The following is a 23,544-nucleotide window of genomic DNA, read 5'->3' on the forward strand; positions in this document are numbered from 1 at the left end:
TTTTCTGTAAAAGGCCTCCCGTCTTCGTTTTGAGAGTGAAATAAGACTTCCTGGACGAGTAGCAATGAAAACAGTGTGTCAGTGTCTCTGGCCTTAATGTCCCATTTTATTTCAGCCTCCAGCCAATAACTCCAGCATATATTTCACATCTCTGCTTCACTGCTGTCTTTCTTTTTCCTCCTCCCCTCTCTCAGAATTGGTTGGTTTGTTGAAGAGCCTTCAGAGAGCTCGTTGTTACCGTGTAAGTGTCGAAGGCAGAGACCAATGGCTATAAATACCTCTGCTCTGTCAAAGTGGAAGCCTTGAATAATTCAGTCAAATTCAGACAACAAGAAACAACTACTGTACAAGCTCTACAAACACTGTGACAGCTCATCACAACATGCCTTTCAGTCAAGGTCAAGACTAGCAGTGATGCACTCAGACAAACACAGACACACAAACACATATTCCAGAAATGAGAACGGAAGCATGAGAGTACGAGTGTTCAGTACAGGAACAAATATCTGTAACACTGAATCCGCAAGCTGAACTGAGTGTACTGAATCTTCAATGTCACTGCTTAAATCAGGAGCATTATGCATCGGAACGTCCCTCACTGGTGACTGAAAGCATCACTGTCAGCTCAGCCATATGATATAAAGTATGCTACATCCTGTTTAACAGCTTCCTAAAAGATGGCGAAAGTGAACATTGTGGGGATTTGAGTGGTTCATCCCATCCCTCCTTTCTCTCCCCCGACATTTCCTGTATCCTCTCTACTGTACACTTGTAAATAAAGGCAAAAAAAGAGACAACCAAAGCAACAGAAACAATCATGTTGAAAGTTGGTGGCTATTGAGCTATTAAACTTAACAGTAAGCACTGCTTATACAGACGGATGAAATAAATGTGGTAGTGGCCAGTGGCCACACACTCCACCCATAAAAGTATATAATCAAGGATCTTTTATCAACATTGGCTTGAAAATTGCATGTAAATAGCATGAGGTATAAATGACTGTACATTCAACTTGCAGTTACCAGCAGCTACCGTGCTGTGTGCAAAGCTTTTTTTTTTTTCCTCCAATGTTTATTATAATAATATTATACTCAACAAAAGAAAACTTATTATTTTATTATTCAAATCCAAAAAGAGATTCGTAATTTCCATCTTCCAATTCTACAGGAGTATGGGGGACTAATAACTTCACGCACCAGATGGTTTGTTACACAGAACCATTTGAGAAATTGTCATTGAAAACTGTTTGGGAAAGGGCAGGTACAGTACTTTCAAAAAAATATCTGGCAGGTGATTGGATGAACCATCTGTCTATCAGGTTCACCATTGTTGTTTTGAACGAACGGTCGTGGCCGTCACACACACCTGAACCCTGCCCGTAGCTGTCACTGCTACAGGCGGTGTGTGATATGTGATCCGGCGATTCTCATGTGATCTCGTGACTCGGTCGCGAGAATCCAGCTGCCGTGCAAGGTAAGGGGACTAATGATAAGAAAGAGATGGAGGGAGTAAAAAATGGAGAAAGAAAAAAAAATGGGATGCCTTGGTGTAAAGGTAGGCATGTGATTAGTCATGCCCAGTCAGAGGGATGCTTTACAGCTCTGCAAGTTGCTCTGTGTGTTGCCACATTTTCTAGACATGGCGCCCACAACAGTGAAACACAGTAGTTGTCAAGTCATGGCATTGAAAGAGTTTATGTAAACAAAATGATTCAACCAACTGTGTCAGATTACGCATAAGAATGAGTACTAGAGGTGAATATGGTGTGTAAGAGCAGCCATGACACTGTGAAATACACTTGACATTCAGAGGGAAATACAGTAACCTGCCGATGTGTGTACATGGTTGTTTATTTGTGTGTGTATGTGTGCGTGTGTGTGTTTGTGCAGATGACCTGTCATCCAATACCGCCCCTGTCAAATGTGATATGTCTCTGCTCCACTGTGAGACCTGCTTCAGCTTTGATTCATTGTTCAAATAGCATCACCATCTATTATGATTTGATATGGATCTGTCCTCGAGAGAGAGAGAGAGAGAGAGAGAGAGAGAGAGAGAGAGAGAGAGAAAGAGATGGCATAACACACTCGACTGACTTCTGATGAAAAGTACAGATAGTGGCCATCACTCTGCTGCGAACAAACAAACACAACACATAACACCTGCACACACACACACACACACACACACACACACACACACACACACACACACACACACACACACACACCTTGAAATGTGCAACTGTGAGACACTTGATGTGTTTTGTTTTACAGGGGTAAATGGCAGAACTTCTGACCTGCCAGTCTTTAACACTGACTCAGCTAACTTTAATACCAAAGACGTCTTCCAACCTCTCGCTCTCTCTCTCTCTCTCTCTCTCTCTCTCTCTCTCTCTCTCTCTAATAAGATGGATTAGTTGGCTATGCTAATCTATGTGCTGACTCCACACAGAGTATAGACAAGTGTGTGCTTGTGCATAAGCATACACGTGTAAAAAAAGCCTGTCCATTTCTGTGGTGTCAGCATTTGCATACTCACTCTGCATTTTACAAGTTGCCACAGAGAGTTTCTGACTGAACTCACTATCTCCGTGATGTGGGCTGGTACGGACAAATGAGATGACGTAACTGAGAGTAGTTTGTCATTGAAAGGTAAATGCTTTTTTGTTAGTTATTTTTATTAGCTTGCTCAGTTTAACCTTTGAGAACACTAAAACTACAGACTGAATAAATGTGAAAATTGCTGCTATTATTAATCACAGCAAAAGATGGACAAGGTGACCGTGAGAACACCAGGGGGCTTGATAAGCGATAAGGACACACTAGAGGATCAAAGCAATATTGTTTTTTGTACTCAATTGAGTATTCTATTTGTTTTCTATTATTTTCTGCCACCATCACATATTTGGTCTTTAGCTTTCTGGTTTTCATGATTTGGGATAAGACTGTACATGTATGGAGACAAAGACATATAAATTAAGTAGGCTCCCTTTTAAATGATGGTCAGTCTCACATAAAGGTATATATGTATGTATGTATGTATGCATGTATGTATGCACTGCATTTTGCCTTATACATATGTATACAACATTTATCGTGTTTTGAAATCACTATAATTCTACCTGAAATATTCCTGTTTTGCTGCAAATGTTTTAAAAAAAATAAAGCTGACAACAGCTGACATGAGCTCCAACTATCCATTTTAATAATATGAGTGATGCATCAAAACACCTGGCTTCATACATATAATTGCTGATCAATGACCACCACCACCAAATGAAAGAAATGCACCACCCACCACTACAGTATTCTCCCATAAACTATTTAGTTTAAGCTAAGGAAACATAATCTTGCAATTCACATCACATGCCTTATTTGACAATAACTATTTCCTCTTACTAGCATCCACATGTGGACTACAGGAACATCTCTTTGTCCTGATGTTCCAAGAGCACTCATCTCCCTAACTGACTTATACATTATGAAGTTAATTTATCTTTCTTTATGTAATCAAGCCTCTGTATTTGGGTCTAAATTGTATAGTATGTTGACACATGTGTAGAGAGTTGTCACTTGTTTCCCATAGGGGTTTTGCTTTAGCCTAAAAACAGAATGGCTTTCTAATTAGGAAGCTGCTCTGAATGTAGCTATTACAACACAGTCAACTGTATTTGCAATATAATGTAATACTAATCTATGGCAAGAATGTCTCTGACTGATGCTGATATTTTAGTAATATACAGTTGGCATGTATTGTATTTGCAATTGCACCATTCAAAGAGAGCCCTCAGCATTTGTCTTTTAAGGTGACAATGCCTGTAAAGATGTTCAAAAGAATGATATCGCAACTTATTTTGAAACAGAGTCAAATGATTTCTACCATTGTCGTTAAACAGGCTTAGATGATTACTGGAATTCATACAATTGTAGTAGCAATAATTATTGACCTTGCACCTTGGACATGAGTAGGTAAGAATCAAGCTACAAAAAGCCCACACAGTCCACCAATTTTTGGGGAAACTATGCTGATAGTTCCACAGTTTTGACCAGATTACTCCTCACCAATCCATTGCATCATATATCTAGCTATCTATCTTTTACCTCTTTCTACCACCCTACCCTCCAACTTGCTCTGCCCATGTCAGTCTCAGCTGCCGCAGCAACGCTGATGTTTAAGCATTCTAGGGGAGTGCAGACACACTCCAAAACTTCTTAATGGGTAGGCTAAAAATAGCTCAGGCTGGATCTGACTGGGCTGATTCATGCGGCTGTGAGTCATTCAACTGTGCCGCGGTGTAAGGAGAGCAAGGGAATACAGTGAGCGAGCACAAAGACAAAAGAAATAAAAGTTTTCATGCCTGTTAAGATATCGAACCATTGAGAAAATCAAGCATTGTCCCACCACAGAGAAAATGTGCATTGTTATGCTGTGTGTGTGTGTGTGTGTGTGTGTGTGTGTGTGTGTGTGTGTGTGTGTGTGTGTGTGTAGAGGTCCTGAAGGACATTCAAGACTGCGGGGCAACCTAAGAAAAATTAAGGCTGATATAATGGAAACTAGTAAAAATGCATTGCTGTTTCATTTACCATTTGGCAGAGTGTCTTTGTATTTGGCTGTAGCACACCCATTTTTTAATGGGGGATAGTAGGATGGGTTGGGGTCTTTTGGCTGGAGGGCTGTAAGATCCTAACAGATTGTGGCCAAGAGATTAACAGTACCATTGCTGAAAATGACTGGCCCACGGCAATTTGGTAGCATCATTAGAAAGGGAAGAGCAGTTCTTACTCACATCATTATCCCCTCCATTACCACGGGTAAACATCTACTATTAACCCCCACATACAGGCTAGCAGCATGTGTGTGTTAAGAGGGAGTGAGGGTGTTAGCAGGATGGGTGAAGATATTCAGGCATAGCCTACAGATTTAACAACTGTTCAGCTTTTTACAAATTATGCTGGACTCTGAGTAGTCTGGAGAGCACAGTTGTAACAGTACAATGACTTATAATAACACATGCATACCGCACACCTCCGCAACAAAATGCGTATGTATGACACGCCAATTCGTATGCCATTATTGGCGTGTTATCAAGACGCATACTCGCTTTTTAGCGTGTTTATCATACAACTTACATTACCTTGCGATTGCGTGTGAATTGATGCCGTAGTGAGTAGTATGAAAGGGCGAAAATCCATGTTGAGAGGTTGGTCGGGGTGGAGGATAGGTAAAACACAGGACTTTCACCCAGGAGAGCAGGGATAGTGTCCCGCGTGTGACGATTCCTTCGTGTCCCGCGTGTGACGTTTCCTCTCCACGTTTGTTCTTTTCCTAAACCCAACCCCGTTCTTCTATTCCTAAACCCAACCGATTCTTCTTTTCCTAAACCTAAACCGTGTGTCATGTTTCCTAAACCCAACCATAGATTTGTTCTTTTCCTAAACCCAACCGGTTCTTCTTTTCCTAAATCCAACCCGCGTGTGATGTTTCCTAAACCCAACCGTAGCCTTGCGATAACACGTAGCCTCGCGATAACACGTAGCCTCGCGATAATGTGTAGCCTCGCGATAATACGCCACGTGGCTTTAGAAAGTGGCATATATGTTTACGCTGTGACGTTGCAGACTGCCGTCCGCTGTATACAGCGTAGACATACACGCGGATAGCTCAAAATGCATACAGATAACACGCCACTTGGCTTTAGGAAAGTGGCATGTATGTTTACGCAAAGTCATTATGTCATGTTGCAGACCAGTCACTCGTGCCATCCTCTTTCCTATTTTTCTCCTTTTTTTCCCCCCTTTGACATCTACACTTCGCCTTTGTCTTTCCTCCCTTTCTCTGTCCCCTCAAGCAACAAGATGAACTGTTGGCTGCAGGTAGCCCTGGCCATGTTAAAGCGTAACTCTCGCCAAAATGCAGCCTAGGGTCTTTTTGTGAACGTACCCGAGTCAAACTTTCAAGATTTACCATATTTTCGTTTTTCGGTCAAATGGCCTTTTGAATGGGAGTGCTAGGGGCACTTTTATGCTAGCCTCAAAATAGCTATTTTTAAAACACTAAGAAGGCTCGACGCAACATGAAACTTTGCTCGAAGTATGACCAGGGTCTCTACACCTTAACGAAAGCATTGAGAACATTGTTTGTGTACCCAGAGTTTACTAAAAAGAAAGGTTTTGAGCAACTCACTGTAGCTGTTGTTCTTCTGGTCGTCGTCTATTGAGCCAGTCAAATATAGTCGAGGGAGGAGAGTAAAGATGGAACGCTCCAAAAGTTTAGTTCCATATAAATGCACGGATAATTCGTTGTTTTGTCGTTAGTGAAACACAATATTGACCTTGTAGTTGAAAAAGGAGCCTCATATAGGAATGACATTTCCTCCTATGGAGTCCGTTCATTCGCATTCGGAGATCGCCTATTTTTGACTGGGAAAATGGCGGATAGTGTAAACAACAACTGCTAACGTGAGTTGCTCAAAACCTTTATTTTTAGTAAACTCTGGGTACACAAACAATGTTGTCAATGCTTTCATTAAGGTGTAGAGCCTGGCGATACTTCAAGCAAAGTTTCATGTTGTGTCGAGCCTTCTTAGTGTTTTAAAAATAGCTATTTTGAGGCTAGCATAAAAGCCTAGCCCCTAGCACTCCCATTCAAAAGGCCATTTGAATGATAAACGAAAATACGGTAAATCTTAAAAGTGGCGATTCCGTCCTAAATATGCTTTTAAACGAAAGTTTGACTCGGGTACATTCACAAAAAGACCCTAGGTTGGCGAGAGTTACGCTTTAAAAGACAGAATATCTCTGTGGTGACAGATAACAGCCAAGAGAGTCAGTGATGGTTTAAACTGTGCCTCTTTCACGTGGTCACCTGCTTCCTTTCACCTTCCTTCCTTTTCCACATTTTTTGGTCTTTCCCCTGTCTCTATCATTGCTCTTTCAAACCTGGCAGAGAGGAGTGAAAAGAGATGGAGGCAGATATGGTAAAAAGGGATAGCACTTTCAAAGTCACAACTCATAGGTGATATAGAGTGGCAAAGAGAGAGAGAGAGAGAGAGAGAGAGAGAGAGAGAGAGAGAGAGAGAGAGAGAGAGAGAGAGAGAGAGAGAGAGAGAGAGAGAGAAAGAAAGAAAGACAGAGCAGTTGTTGGGCTACTTAATTGTAGACAGGGCTGTCTTTCCTGCTTCACTAGGCTGAGACATATTGCCCTAACTGTCAGTGACGCCTCAACAATTGCCTTCAGATAAACAACTCTGTGTGTGTTTTAATGTGGCCAGGTGTGTGTTATTCTGCTGTTGTATCACTATTGATGAATCTAAGGATGAGGAATTAAAATAATTGATTTGATGATTTGAAATGCTTCAGTAGGTTCAGAAATTAGCATGCCATTAAATGATACATGAAATATATTTTGCTGTGTAATATACTTTAATTTTATTCACTAAACACAATTAATAATCAAATTTCCTTTATCTACAAGTAGCTCTTCTAGACTTTGGAATGAATGGATAAAATTCTGATTATACAGAGTCGTGTTTGGTGTATCGGTGAGCAGCCGTTTCATTGCGGTAATTGTGTATGGGGGAAAAAAGACTTTTGGGGCCACTGTGCATCATGTAAAACTGTAATACTGCAAGCGGCCTCAACACCAAACATTTCCTCACAGCCCAGCGCTGTTTCTGGGCTTGGTTTAAAGTGTTAGTGAAATGGCAGTTAGACCGTCTTCATCTTTACGTAATGTGACATATGTCCGAGTTGTAAGGCATATGTGAGTGAAGTTTAGTTATGAGAGGGATTTAAATCAAATCTTTGTCTTTTTATTGGATCATTTAAAGTGGATGTGGTTCTGCAAAAAACAGAGCGATATAGAGCTGTAAAGAGAAACATGGCTGTGCAGGACTGTTGGCCTCCCACACCTCCCTCAACTGTGTTAGTACATCAGGAGGCGGAGGATAAGAGAGGAATTAATAAATTAGACCTCAACCACATTCTTTGGAAATGTAAACAAAGCTTTTTCCAATTGATATCCAAACACATACCTGCTCCTATGATTATCTCTGCAAGCTACTACAAACCCAAGAGATAATGGCCACGTGTGTTTTTTATGATGGTGTTTGCCAGTCACCTTAATCTGATTGGATCCATTTATGAATAAGCCCTGAGTTTAAGATGAATCATCAAAACTATTGTAATGTTTTCCAGGAAGAGAAAAAAATATTTTAACACAACACAGGGACCCACTGTGTATTTAATAAGCTCGGTGTTTGTAATGGTAAACTATCAGCCTTTTATCAACAGTGAGAATGAATGTATGGTGATGATAAAAACTAAAACAAAGCATCCCCGTTTAATATCAAAGAAAAACAACAATTCCTAGAGTCAGAGAGGAAGGACAGGGGAGGCAGAAGACACTTTTAATCGCTGAGAAATAGGTATCCGAGGGTTCTGAGTTTTTCAGGATTTATGAGTGAGTGGGGATCAATTTCAGGCCCATCTCCCTCCCTCCCTCCCTCTCCTCGTTCTTTTCCTCTCTGAAAGACATGCTCTGGCATCTCCACTTTGCTGTCCTTTAGAGGATGCTCCACCATCCGTCTCCCTCGCTATCTGGCCCTTTCTTTCCCACCTTCCCCTATCATTCTCTCACAATGCATTTAAATGGGGTATTTAGAGATTCCGGCCTTTTTCATCTCTTCACACATACTCTGAGGTAACCTCAATCCCTCAACAACCCTTTGAAAAGGGAAAATGTCCCAAATGCTCCAGAAATAGGTCCAAGGAGATGATGCATGATAACCCCACAAGGAATAGGGAGATATTTATGACAAACTTGTCCTTGGCACATTTCCAATATATGTACTTGCTGCAGCATCTCGCTAAACTTTTTCACACAATGACCAGATGTTTTTTTCATGATGCTGCACGTTGATTCCCCTGAGACCACAGCAAACAAAATGTGCCATCTGCTAATGAAATGACTAAATGGGGATGTGGTCACATTAATCTGATGTACTCGTAGTTATTTACAAAGGGTTCCATTCAAATCTGTCACAGGAGGATGGGTGGCAGATTTGTCATAGTCAGCATATTTACAATATGTAATAATATAATTCATACAACATAGTTCTTTGAAAAGGTGAGCAGTGGTGGCCTAGAGTTAGAGAAGAGAGGTTGGGACCGGGAGGTCGTTGGTTCAATCCCCAGACTGGCAGGATAAAATCTGGGTGGGAAAAGTGAAAGAGCAGCGCTTGTCCCTCTCTCATTAACACCACTGAGGTGCCCTTGAGCAAGGCCCTTAACCCCAACCGTTCCAGTGGAGCTGCTCAGTGGTCAGCAGATCAGACTGTGGTCGCACTGGGCAGCTTCCAGGTATGAATATGGAACTGTGTGAATGTGACATGTGATGACTGTGTGCATCGTTGCAAATGAAAAATTGTTAAAAAAGGTTAAAAAAAAAAAAAATAATAAAGACGCTGGCCTTTAAACATATTTACAGTGTTAATACCATTTAACAGGGACTGCAAGACTAGGCCTGTTTTGTTAGATAGTGTATATTTTTTTTTAATTCTTTTCTTGGTTTTGTACATCTGAGAACTGCTCAAAAGTCACAATGATAGGACAGGGGATCAGGGGTTAATGCCAAATTCTGGTGATTTTTGTTGTTTGTAATCTCAAGCACGATTGATTTCTTCACTTATATGAAACATCTAAAACTCAAGCTCAGGCATGTTCTCAGGTGACTGTTGACAGACATTGTGGGGAATAACAAACTGATATACAGTAGAAGTTGATGAGGAAGGTTCTGGGGAAGGGGTTACACCAAAAACTAATTTACAAAATGTCACAAAAATAATTCCTGGAATACACTGAACAGCACATAGTAATGATACAACTAATAACAAAAAAAAAACTTACTGTAATTGGTAAGAGTGCAATACTCTTTTGCAGCTTTGAGAGCTTTCCACACCTGATGCTGTATTACGCCACAAGTTTTTATTCACACTCAAAGTGAGCTTTTTATTATTAATTAACACGACATGATGGTTTACCGGTAGTTTGCTGTTGCATTTCCTGAAAAATGTCCCTTAATCTTGCAATTGTCTGTCTACACATTTTGAACAAAGGCTTAACTGGTCGACCTTCTCAGTGCACCTGTGTTAACTAAGCACTAATTAAGTGTTCCTAAAAGCTTGCCATTTTAGGAAGGAAGGAAAGACACAGTTTTAATAGTCTAAGCACAACAGGTTGTTTTAAAGAGATATTGCCAACTGTGTCTTTCACTTGAGCTCACATTGTCATAATGGATCTAGAAACAGGATTCAATTCAATTCTTAATTAAGTTTTAAGACCAGTATGCAGCAGGCTGTGCCTTACATTTTATAGTGTGACATGTTATCTAAGTGATACAATTGTATTGCAAAACAGGTAGATATACATGCTCCCCAAAATCTGAGTCAACTAAATTGCTGATCCTTTTTTTTTTTGCCTGGCCGAACAAAGGTCAAAATATTAACCATAATAATTTCAGGCAACTTACATGCTTCTATAATAAAAGTCACAAATATTTCTCCCCCCTCCGAGAATCGACGCTTCATCCTGTTAAAGCCCTAAAATGTTCTGTGCCGCACAGCACACACTGTGTGGTAATGCGACAAAAGTGAAAGAAAGTGCGTCTGAAATGCAACAAAAATGAAAGAAAGTGCATCTCCCCATTAAGAGAGACACTATGCGCATTTAGGCATGAGGCACGGCATCGTAACTTCATTGATTATTCAAATCTCCAGACATGCCTATAATACATTTATCTCTTAGTAGCGTTTGTGTGTGTGTTTTTACACGTATCAGAGAGAGTGCACATCAGAGAGATGGTGCTGCTCTCTGGCGGAAAAATTGCTGACTTGGGCTTGGGCTTAAACAACATGGGCCAGGGTCAGGATAAAGTTGTTTGCCCTTACAGGGCTCTAGGAAAGTGCCAGCAGAATGGCAGACCGGGGGGATGATTCCCATTTTTAAAAACAGGGACTGGAGTGTGTGCTCCAATTATTGTGACCTTCAGCACACACTGGGGCAGTTTCCAGTCGGGCTGAGAGGTTTCTCATTAATTTACAGTGTGCTTTTTCCTTATTTATATTTTCTAGTTTTAGGCTATTTATAATAAATAAACAACTACATCAATTGAGACATAAACATAAATGTTGAAATATTTTGACTGCCAGATGTTTTGTTTATTTGATCACAAATACATTAGCAGATGTTCTGACACCATAGCAAGGGCTATAGGACTTCCTGCGCTTTTCAGCACCACGGACAGAGCTATGGCCAAACACCAGAGCAACATACTACAGCAAGATAGAAACTTGTTGCAGTGTGACAAGTGTACAGCATGTACATGTACTGTATGTGTGTGTCTTTGTGCATGTAGACATCTTACCTAGCCGTGGGTCAAACTGCCTCATCTGAACCTCTTCCACATAGTCTGCTGGAAACCAGCCTGTCCTCCCTTTGACAGTGCCTTCCCAGAAACCTCCTTCCCCTATACTCAGCACTGAAAAGAGAGGAAAAATAGGGGGGGGGGGTTTTCTAAATCAGTTAAACATATCATAAAACATGCCTAGTTGTCATTGTTGTGAGGTTGTGGAGCCAGCAGAACCTTGGAAAAAAGACAAAAAGGGACAAAGGGCAATATAGCAAAATGAGGTATTTAGGTAGGAGAGTGAGAGAGAAGGATTTTTGTTTTACAAAAACACACATAAATCTGAATTGAGAAACTGTAATGTAAAAACATTGGTCTGTAACTAATGTACCGTACCAAGGTGATTGGGCAATATCGGCTTATTTCCTTTCATACCAATACATTATTTTTAAATTGAAAAATACAGAGAAAGGCTGACAGGGAGATGTAAAAGTAAAAGGAAAGAGTGGAGGGAAAATACAAAAGGAGATCAAGAAAGAAAAGAGGAAGGAGAGATGCTGAAAGAGAGAAAGAGGACGGGACAGAGAAAGAGAGAGATTCCTTCTAAGTTCAGCTGTGGTAATTAGAGATGAATGTATAGTTGATATTGATCTTCCCTGCAGGACTGAGGCCAGCATGCTCATTTCTACAACACTCATCCATTATTCCAGCAAGCTCACACAGACACAGACACAGACACAGACACAGACACACACACACACACACACACACACACACACACACACACACACACACTCCTCAGAGATCACCAGCTGGAACTGAAGCTTTGCCTGAGCAAGCCCTTCTTCTAAACCGGTTGCTAGGATACGGCAAAATGATGTTGCAGCCAGCAGACAGCCTGCTAAATGATGTAGTCTACTTCCTCCAAACTATATTCTACTCTGGCATGGGGACATGTCACAGTGATGTAACCTGGGGCACTATGAGAAGCAGCCAACTGGACTTCATTTTCAGTGACATGATAGTAAAAGTTCAAACATCAGCCATTCACAGGATTCCTTGCTATGTCTTTTAACAAATACATTACTTTCTTGAGGACTTACTGCTGCACTGTGCCCACATCTTACTTCCCTACAATTCAAGTTCATCCACATCCTGTTCAGAGACACACATGTAGACACCATAGACAGTAAAATAATGGACACAGCGATGCCATATACTTCGACGGAGACCAGTGAAGTCACTTTTCCTGTGTACTGCGCAGCCTCAAACTGAGCTTGACAATGTAGATGTGATGTGAGCAAGTCTTCTGGTAGATGTGCCAAGAGAAATCGCAATCATTCCGAATCTTGCAGAGACGGAGAGCAGAGGTATATGTAAGGAGATTACATTACATGTCATTTAGCTGATGCTTTTATCCAAAGTGACTTACAATTGCTATATATTAGAGGTTGCACGCCTCTGGAGCAACTAGGGGTTAAGTGTCTTGCTCAGGGACACATTGGTTGATGTATCGCAGTGGGAATCGAATCCAGATCTCCCACACCAAAGGCGTGTGTCATATCCACTGCGCCATCACCATCATAACATAGGCACAGGCTAATTATTGCTAACTAAAATGCTAGTTAACATTAGTAATTCAACTTAAACAGCTAATGTAAGTCGAAACTGCCTGCGAGCTTCTCCTGACTATACGGTAATTTCTCTACTGTATGACAGAAAGTTGCTTGGTTATGAGACAATCGTTAGCCTGTTTTTACAAAAACGTCTGCTACGGAGCCATAACGTGAGATACAAGGTAATGGAGCCTTTTATACATTGTTGTGTTTCTTTAGAAATAAACAATGGACAAATAGAGTCTTTAAACGGTTCAGATGTAAAGTTATTTGCTGTCAAAGTGACGCCAAAATGAATGGGAGTCAATGGAATGCTAACGTAAGGTGATGGCTTGTTAGCCTACAATCTCTTGCTTTCCGGATGTTTACTTACCCCCTTGGTAGAAACAGGCAAGAGCAGGAGAGTGTGTTTAGAAACATTTACAGTATTAATCTGAATGCATGCTTTCTTCAGATTTTGTGTTGCCAGCTGTCTTGTCATATCTCATATTATATAATTAATGCTCTCTGTCTATGTCAAGTACATAAGCTATCTTTACAAGTTGTTATTCTACACTGCTACTGAAAGAAAACTGATTTACTATCAATGCAAAACAAAATATAAGTTAGCCTATTTACATGCTTATTATTTAAAAAAATCTTGATATGCACTTGTTGACTGGAGATGCACACCCAGCTAAACCCCCCATACCTCCACTGTGCCAAGCTAAACATATAAAAAAGAAAGAAGCCGTGTGCAAGAGGAGGGAAAGGCTGTTTATCGACTTCCCACTGTAAAAAACATGAAACTCAGCACACAGAGGATACATGGACTGATCTCCCTCTCTGATCTCAACTTAACACAACTTTACCCTACCTGTCTCCTGAGAGCAGACTTACTCTGTCTCTTTATTTCCATGTTTAAACCCTTTTATCTTTCTCTCCCAATCCTCTCTGCAGTGTTTCTGAATGATTTCTCGGTCATGGTCTCCATCTCCCTCTTTGTCTCTGTCAGTGTGTCCGTCTATACTGTAATGGTGTTCCTGCAGTAGACAGGTGCCGGTTGTGCTCTCTGTTCCCCATTGACAGAAATGAAAGAAAAGGTGACACCTCTGATTGATCTTCTAGGCCGTCCTCGCTCACTTCCCTTACTCCTTTATCCCCCGACTATTAATCCATTATTGGTCCAAGACACCAACACCTGACAATATGGACAGAATCGACCACTGAGTAATGCAACCAAAATTACCTGTTTTACACATCTAAAAAATCCATGTACACCTTCATACCATAGGCTGTTATTCCACACATACATAGGTAATATACATACAAATGTCTGCTTCAATTTACTTTAAACACACCCCAGGCACTCTAAATGCAGAAATCAAGCCAATTGTCAGTGAAGTCAAGGAAAGGTCAGTTATACACACACACACACACACACACACACACACACACACACACACACACACACACACACACACACACACACACATACACACACACACACACACACACACAAACACACATACACATACACAAAAGTAAGTATTTTAAGTACATAACATGTTTGACAATCCTCACAGTGCCCTCAGCATTTTATAGCAGACGGTCTCCACAAACACACAGAGAAAACATAAACAAACTAAATTTCACTGACCCTCTAACACTCTTAATAAGTCCTTAAAGCTGTAATTTAGCTGAAATAATACCTAGCTGTTTTGATTAAGTGGTACTGTGTATTTACAGTAAATCTGGGTCTATAGATACATTTATTTCTTTTATTGTATACAGTATCTGGCACAAACACAACAACCACATGCATGTATAGTACTGTATATGTCCACACAGCAAAAAGGCATGCATATACAGTATATAAACGCCCTTACATGTACCTCTACCTTAAATTGCCACTCTGTTTTGTTGCTTGCCAACACCGTGTTGGCATGGCAACTGTCCTTGTGAATCAGATGTGGGCTCACAGGAGCTAAGTGGCAGGAAGGAACTCAAACAGTGCATCTCTTTGCAGGAGGATTTACAATAAGTGTGCCACGTTGATGTTTTCGTCCAACCAGACCGCTTTGGGACCACTGCCATGTGAAGACTACCATTTTAACACAATGGGCTTGTGCCAATGTGTGACAATGGACATTTTGCATTTCTCAAAGTTAAAGGTTTTTAAGATAAACGGATTAAATCCAAAAACAAACATTGCAAAGCAGTCACTACTAAGGTTTGTTGATGTAACTGCATTTGAGAAAGCACAGGCTGTGGTTTCTTATTGGCAGGAGTCTGCAACCACTGGTGACTTCAAAAAACTATATTCGCTCATCCGCTCTGAGGAATGTTATAAGGTCACATTCTGCGATAAAGAATTTCTGGCTCAGTGGTGGAAAAATCACTTTCTAGTTTATTGGACCTTCTCCATGCAGACACATTTGACTATTAGCTCTTACAAATTACAGCTAAACACTAAACTAAAACTAACTAAAATGTGTTTCTGACAAAATAATAGGTAGAATTTTGATGCCGAAGGGCAGCCAAGGGCAGTAAAAATTGTGTTTTCAAGTACCTGATGTTCATACTGAATGGCCATTTGTTTTTAACTTCATTTTAGAGGTTTTGGAAAAGGACATCTCAACAATTTGATACCTGGGTCAAAATGAAGAATGAAATTATTTCTCGAATTCTGGACGTATTCTGTAAGAATAATTACATTGAACAAAGGCATGAGTGGCAGCTGATCTCAAGCAGGATAATAAATAAACTCTGATACTGTAACTCTGGGACTCACTTAGCTTCTTTATCCAGATTTGCCACGGTTTTGTTCCGCCACACGCCATACCCCTCAGAAGCGGAGCATCTTGCCTGCCCGACTCGCAGATTTTATTGTCTCTACAAGTACTTGAAAGAATAATCACGTATTTATTAAGCATCTACCTTCCACTCCAAGCACTCCTGAAAATAAACTTCATGCCTCTCTTCCCTTTTCTGGAGTTGTCCATCACAAGGTTTGTGATGTCTATTATGTTTTTCCATCTCCAAGATGAATCTCTTGTTGTTTATGGTGTTGGATAGGAGACATATACAATATTGGGGGGGGGGGTGTCTTTTGGTAAATTGACTGGATGCTCTTGCTGTTTTACTTCCTGCCCGGCTGTTTGAATGCCCTGCGACTCACGTGAAAATAGACCTGGTGCATACCTTTAGCGGAACAGAGAGCTGCTTTTCGCACGCTTCTGGGACGCGCCGTGATGCGAGTGGTGGAATATCAAGCATTGACTTCAATGGCCGCGATTGCTTGCCCTGGTCACGGCGCCTTTGGAATGTAGCGCAGATGCGCCAGTTGAAAAATAGGGTTTAGGAAGAGTTGCTTCACTGAAAAACAATGAATGCCATTTGTTCTACTCTCTATGGAGGTCAATTGGGGCTTAATTTAACAACAGTTCAGTACATGAGGCAATCAACACCTCAGCTGGATATCAGACAATAAGAGGTCAGGCCTATCTCAAATGTACCACTAGAAGCAGTGACCTCCACAGGTAAAGTAGTGGGTGCAAACACACAGCATATGTTGACATGCAATCATACACACAGTCACACAAGAACACGCACCAGTATACACGTGGTAATACACCGAGTAGCCACTTGATTATGTACACCTATTTACAGTAGTAGCATGTTGTGCTTCCTCTAGAACAGCATACATTTGTCTGGGAATGATTGTGCAAGATGCTGGATGCGTTGAGTAGGAATATTGTGCAACGTGGAGTTGACTGCGTTGAGCAGTTGCTGCAGTTTCAACAAATGCCCAGTCATGTTGAGAACTAACCTGTTTATACCAAAGATGCTCAGAAGGATTGAGGTCTGGGCACTGTGCAGGCCACAGAGGCAATAAAAACCGTGGTCAACAAATCATTTGGTGACGTACTGTATGTGCCTTGTGACATGGTGCATCATCATGCTGGTGGTGTGGATAAGCTGTAGCCATGAGGGACTGACATGGTCACCAACAGTGTTAAGATATGCCGTGTTGTTCAGCCATTCTTAAGTCGGTATCAGGAACCCCAACGTGTTAATGTGTACCAAAAGAAAAACAAAAAAAATTCCCCACACCATCACACTGCTACAACCGGCATGTGATGTTTACACCTAACTGGATGGCTCCATGGATTTATGCTGCTTGTGCCAAAATTCTGATTCTTTAATCAGCACAATGCAAAAGGGTTTTTTCTCTCCTCAATGGACCAGTTTTGATGTTCCTGTTCTTTCTTACACATATCGCAATTTGAATTACATTAGCTGAATCCAAGCTTAAAGTCCAATCCAGAAGTCCAGAATAGAAGTAAGACTTTGTCTGTAACACTGGCCAACATACTGTATTGTAAAGCCTCATAGAAATCCACACAGTTATCATAGTTTAGTGGATTAAACATCTCATTGAGCAATAATGGAAAATGCTGGGCTTATATAGAAATAACATACAGACAAAGCATCAAATGTGACCAGAAAAGAGAGTAGCATAATAGAGAGCCCCAGAGAATGAAACAAAGGGAAAAAATTTGACAGAACAAGGCTTGCATTCAGCAATGACAAAGAGAGATGAGAGCCAGCTAAAGACAGACACAAGCTGACACAGGGAAAGAGCTATGTTTCAACAGTTATTCATGAGTGTCCAAGAAGTCTGCTGTCATCGTGAAAATGGAAAATGGTGAAAGGTCTGGTACCATATTGTTCTGTGTGTGTGTGTGTGTGTGTGTGTGTGTGTGTGTGTGTGTGTGTGCGTGTTACTTCTGAGTTTTGCCTGTTGGTTAAGTCAGCCTTGGCTCCCGGTTTAAAAATAGCATCAGTGAGGATGCAGAGCTATTTATACTCTTCACACACCCTGCCTGCAAGCTTCAATGCATCCCTGCTCGAATGTGTGTGTTTGTGTGTGTGTGTGTGTGTGTGTGTGTCTGCCTGTGTGTGACAACCGATTGAGCTCATTTTAATTCTTGCTTTGCTTCGCTCTATTGCTTGAGCTGAGTCATTCATTTTCTTTCTCCTTCTCACATCGTCTTTGTTTCTCTGTACACCAAGCAACCAACACACAGACACACGCACACGCGCACGCGCGCGCACACACACACACACACACACACACACACACACACACACACACACACACACACACACACACACACACACACACACACAGAGTGAGGACAACTGTCATGAATTAATGAAGGAATAAATGACAGCTGGTGAGGAAAGGACTAGACTTTTTAAAACACATACACAAACATATTTTTCACAGGTAACAGCAGTGGGTGCGTCAAACTACTATATTTGCCTGCAAAAACATAAAGGATGCAGCTGTACTGAGAAAGGCTGATGGCTTACTGCCACTGATGCACTCACACTGATTCAGACAGGGATGCCATGGATGACTTTCCAAAGCCAAAACACAGCTTGATTTCCATAAAATGCCACGGTAGGCTTTCGGCACATTGGATTTGCCGTCAGAAACACATGGAAACTGTGCATCTTTGATATCATTATTCACATACCAAATTGAAATATTGGAATGTAGCAATATTAAAGAAGGCAAATATAATATTGGGGTGATAACTGACCTATTTTTTGCAACTATTTAACTCCTACCTGCTGAATGAAAATGTAGATGTGCTGCTTCATGGTACTATTGTGGAGTGCTTAGACAACCTGCCTCTTAAATTTGTCTCTCTAGCTGCTGCATACTATTCTTAATGCTTTCCATTGAATTGCTCTACAAAAACAATCTGTCATTTGCCTTTTCATTTTTACAGCATTCACTGTTTAACTGTGGTCTTCAGGCAGACAGATGTATATATGTATCCAAAATAATCACATTCAAAGTGATGGACTGTACATTTTCTGCATCCATATTCCACAGTTGCATAATGTAGACATAACAAAAAAGGGAAACAGTGAGAAAGAGTGAGGAGATCAGCAATTAGTAAGCTACCTGGTAGCTTGTTCTACTGGTAGTAGCATCTGCTTACACACACATTTAAATAGCAAGCAGGAGCTTTGTGACGAAAAACACAGGCTATTGTAATTTTTTCACCATTCTGTTGCTGCTCCCTGCTGTTCACTTCATGCCCACTGCTTTGCTTCTTAGTTTCCTCTGTGTCTCTTTAGCATAATGAGTAACAAACACTAACAGCACTGTGACCACTAGTGTTAAGAGGTGTTAGCATGCAAGACTCACACAGACAAAAACCTTTAACCCCGAAGTGGAACATACCAAAAGTTTCAAGTTTAAATTTCAGAAGTCTTATGAATGTTTAGATTATTTTTAAATGAAATGAAATATGAATACATTGGGGACCCCACCTGTGGTCCTGCCCTCTGGGTTAGCTCCCACTACTCCATGTGAGAATCGTACTATTCTCTATTAAAAAACCTAGTAATAATGTGTTTTGAAACTATTCCGTGTTTGCATGTGAGGTACAGTAAGTGTAATGTAATGTGAAAGACGGACTCGCTGAATAAGTACATATCTCAGCCTACATAGCTGTGTGTGTGTGTGTGTGTGTGTGTGTGTGTGCACTTGACATAAAGTGTGTGAAGGTGAGAGTGGAGAGCATTCTAATAACCAGAGTGGAGCTGTTATTAGATTTGGATCCCTGCACTCGTTATTAAACCTCAGTTCAATTCAGTGTAATAGAGAGACAGAGAGCATAGTCGCATCTTTATGAAACAAGGGGGACACAAATGGAGAAACGCTAACACACGCCTACACACACTCAACAAGAAAGAGAAAGGGGGATGACTATGTTGTTTGTGCAACAGGTATGGTCTTCATTACTTGTAATATATGTGGAGGAGAAAACATGCTAATGCTCTGGAGGGAGAACAGAGGTCACATGGAACGATATCAATTAAGTATTATATAGCAAAACCAGTTATAATAACAGAAACAGAGAAGATGAATACCGTAGGTAAGGAAATTAAGTTTAATGACAAGAATGGAGGTGGACATGGAATAGGAGAAGTAGAGGTGGCTGGCAATTAAGAAGGTGATGTGGGACAGCATGGGTGGACCCTAGAGTAGATACAAGACTGAATGAAGTAGAGAGACAAATAAGATAAATAAGTAGGGAGAGCGATAGTCACACTGCTCTGAGTCAAATGTGTGCTGTGTTTGCTGCATGTTCCTTCTCACAGGACTTATTTTGCTTAGAAGAGGGAAAGGGAGTGGTGCAGTCTCGGGCTCATCAGTATTCAACTGAGAGAGAGCCTGAAAGAGATAAAGACTTGAAAAGTTAAAGAAAAAAATATTGAAAATATAGAAGAATATGGAAACAATGAGAAATGGCTTTTGTTTTGAATGACAGCAGAGTCAGGAGAAGGAGTGGAGCAAAGGAAGGAAAAAAAAGGAAGAACGAAGAGGGCTGGAGTGTTGTAAATTATAGTGGGAGGAAGCAGAGGATGAGAAGAGGGAGGAAAACTCCAAGGCTGACTCAGAGGGATCCCTCTTCTCTTTTCTTTTCATGTCGTTCGTCCCTCCCTCCCTCTCTCCCTCCCTCTCTCCCTCCCTCCCTCCCTCCCTCCCAGGCTTGAGTGGTGCTACATGGCATTCCTCTTCTTTCATTCTCACTTGCTTTTTATTCCATTTCTCATTCGTTCTGTCCTTCTGTGTCAACCCTCAGGTGGAGACAAAAATAGAACAGGCTACCTAATAGTCACCCTCTGTCTTTGCTTCTTCTTTTTTTCTTACTCCAGGGCTATATCGCTCACAGGCCTGGCTCTGATGGCACAGAAATAGGAACAAACTAATAAATTCAATGGTGAATTATCATAGGGGTGACCCCGAATAGTCGAATATTCGATGCTTCGATCGAAGGAGCATGATTTGACTGCCAATCTCATAGTTGAATCTTTGCAGAGGCGTTATGAAATGAGAATCATGCCATTTTGGCTATATGGGGGTGCTCAATGTCGGATTTTACATATAACTACCTGTTTTCTCCCATTAAGTTAATATACAGCATATTATTATATAAATATCAACATATAATGCTGTAAATCAAAATGTGCAAAGAAAGAAGCTTTTAATAAATCTTTTTAAAGTGCGTGAGTAAATCAACAAAGCCCCATGACAGATTTAAGTTTCACTTTCCATGAAGAAAGTCTAAAGTTTGGGTACACTTTGAAATAGCAAAAGATGTTACAAAGTAAGGCATGATCTGTCCACCCCAATTATCACTAAATCCTGCACACCAGACCAGCAAGCTGCGGCGATATATACAACGAGGCAACGTTTGCGTTTGTGGCAAAAAAAAATTATGACAAAAGGATTGTAAAAGAAGCATAGAGTGTGCGCTGCAGGACAGCCAACTTTTGCTCTGTGCACTCCGCTTCTCGTCACCGGGAGCGCGTGCCAGCTGCTGACTGCTTGAGTGACACGCAAGCACGCGCTCCAGACCACTTGCAATTAATCTTCTATACCCCTGCAACACATACAATAGTCTCGCTTTGCCAGACCTTCCTCCACAGAGCTGCAGAGGGTCTAGCTAGTACACACAGCATTCTAGGATGGGAGAAAAACGTGCTCTGGTTTATTGGCATTTCATTAAACCAATCACAATCGTCTTGGGAGGTGCTAAACGCCGGATGCACAGTGCCGCTGCAAAATAGCCTCGGGAAGGAACTTGTTTTGGTGGAACATGTACGTTCAAAGGTTTTAGTCGTGCAACAGAACACTCAGATTCGACAGACAAACAAGCAGTCTGGATTTACCCTGCAAGATCTAAGGAGCAGTTAACCATAGTCCTCATAAATCGACCAGAGTTCAAAATTACAACACAAAGAAAGCGGAAGGTAACGGACATCCGGCCGAAAAAGAGTGACATCCTGCCGGCACCGGAGCAATCCTGGAAGTGGAACGTCGTGGATATAGACTACTTATACAATAAGAAGCTACTCTTTTTATGTCTGTGTCCTAATCGGTTGCATGTTTTCATACAAAAGGAACTTTACACACAGCGTTATCACAGCTGAGACAAGACTTGACCAATCAGATTTGACTATGTAAATTCTTAGTCGGGGACACCCCTAAATTATCATTAATATGTATGCATGAGCATAGGCAAAAAAATCTCCATCAAAACATGGACACATGTTTGAAAACAGATGTTTTCACCTGGTACACCAACCAGCAAGGAACAGAAAATAGTGGAGTTCTCCATCAGAGTATGCCAGTGATTGATTAGCTGTAGACCAACCATTGATTGTCTGTTGATTGTTAATAGATCAGTGATAGATTGTTTGTTGTTGAGTCGTTAGTCACACACCTAATCGTTTGATTGACGAGTCAGGGTGACACATAAATGATGGTGTTTATGCCGTGATAAATGAACATGCTGTAATGAGCTGAGCAGCGACCATGCTCCAGCCTCTGTTAGATATTATTACATGACAAAAATGTTGACTGAAATTGCATGTGGATGCATGTGAGCATTAGGTTGGCGAGTGGTCATGGGGCTGAATTAAAGGACATTAATAACAAGGATAATCTCGAAGGAAACTGTGTTTGTTCTTGTTTGATTGTTTTTTTTTCAGGGAGATTCTGCGTGTATTTGGAGGGGTAGTGGTGGCGCAGTGGATATGACACATGCCTTTGGTGGCCTGGGTTCGATTCCCACTGCGATACATCAACCAATGTGTCCCTGAGCAAGACACTTAACCCCTAGTTGCTCCAGAGGCGTGCGACCTCTGACATATATAGCAATTGTAAGTCGCTTTGGATAAAAGCGTCAGCTAAATGACATGTAATGTAGTGGTGGGAGAGCTCAACAATAAGAGGTCAAGACACAAGGTTTTTCAGAAAAAGCTACTCTACCTGACATTACCGGGTAAGGACATGACCTTTACACGCATTTTCACACCCACGATGCCAGAGTAGGTTGTCACTGTGCAGGACAAATACGCCTGTTGTTAACAACCATCTGGAGTCACTCAGTCAGTTCAGCACAGCTCTCAGCGTGCCCAACTCAAACAGCGCGCATCACATTGTACATGATAAAGTGATTGTAAATTAAAAGCATATCACTGTTTTGTTGAATATGTATTTGTGTCAGTCAATGGCTCCGGTTTATGCAGCAGTTTTCCTGTTCATGTTTATTCATGTACTGATTAACTAATTCATGTATGTTAGGCAAGCATGGGTTTTAATTTCAATGAGAGGGTAAGTGTGGGATGATCCCGCGAGCTAGCGTGCAACGTATTGGCATGTCTGGACAACAAAAAGATAAAGAGGATGAGAGTGTAACAGGAGAACAGGTGGTGTGTTCAGCAGGGAGCAGGTAGGTGCGTAGGCGGGACTTTGCACCCACTGCCATTCTGATTGGATAGCTGAAGGTTAGCTGTGACATCAACGTCCTTGCCTTGGGCATGTCCAGTATCAATAACGCACGCACGCACGCACGCACGCACGCACACGCACACACACACACACACACACACACACACACACACACACACACACAGCTTTGAACATTATTAATGGCCAACGAGTGAA

At 41.2% G+C, this 23,544-nt stretch overlaps 1 protein-coding gene and 1 long non-coding RNA gene across 2 annotated transcripts in view; one reads left to right on the forward strand and one right to left on the reverse strand.

Annotated features, from left to right (window-relative positions):
* The window catches only part of shank3a (SH3 and multiple ankyrin repeat domains 3a), a 204,606-nt gene that overhangs the window by 26,549 nt on the left and 154,513 nt on the right, over positions 1-23,544 (reverse strand). The window contains 1 exon segment of the mRNA XM_036003218.1: positions 11,422-11,535. Within this exon segment, the coding sequence (XP_035859111.1) occupies positions 11,422-11,535 (114 nt within the window).
* On the forward strand, positions 304-22,006 carry LOC118495445. Its single transcript, XR_004897868.1, has 3 exons — positions 304-314; positions 7,546-7,550; positions 21,945-22,006. It is a non-coding gene; the product is annotated as an uncharacterized LOC118495445 (long non-coding RNA).

This window comes from Sander lucioperca, chromosome 7, assembly GCF_008315115.2.
Source record: "Sander lucioperca isolate FBNREF2018 chromosome 7, SLUC_FBN_1.2, whole genome shotgun sequence".
Classification (NCBI taxonomy): domain Eukaryota; kingdom Metazoa; phylum Chordata; class Actinopteri; order Perciformes; family Percidae; genus Sander; species Sander lucioperca.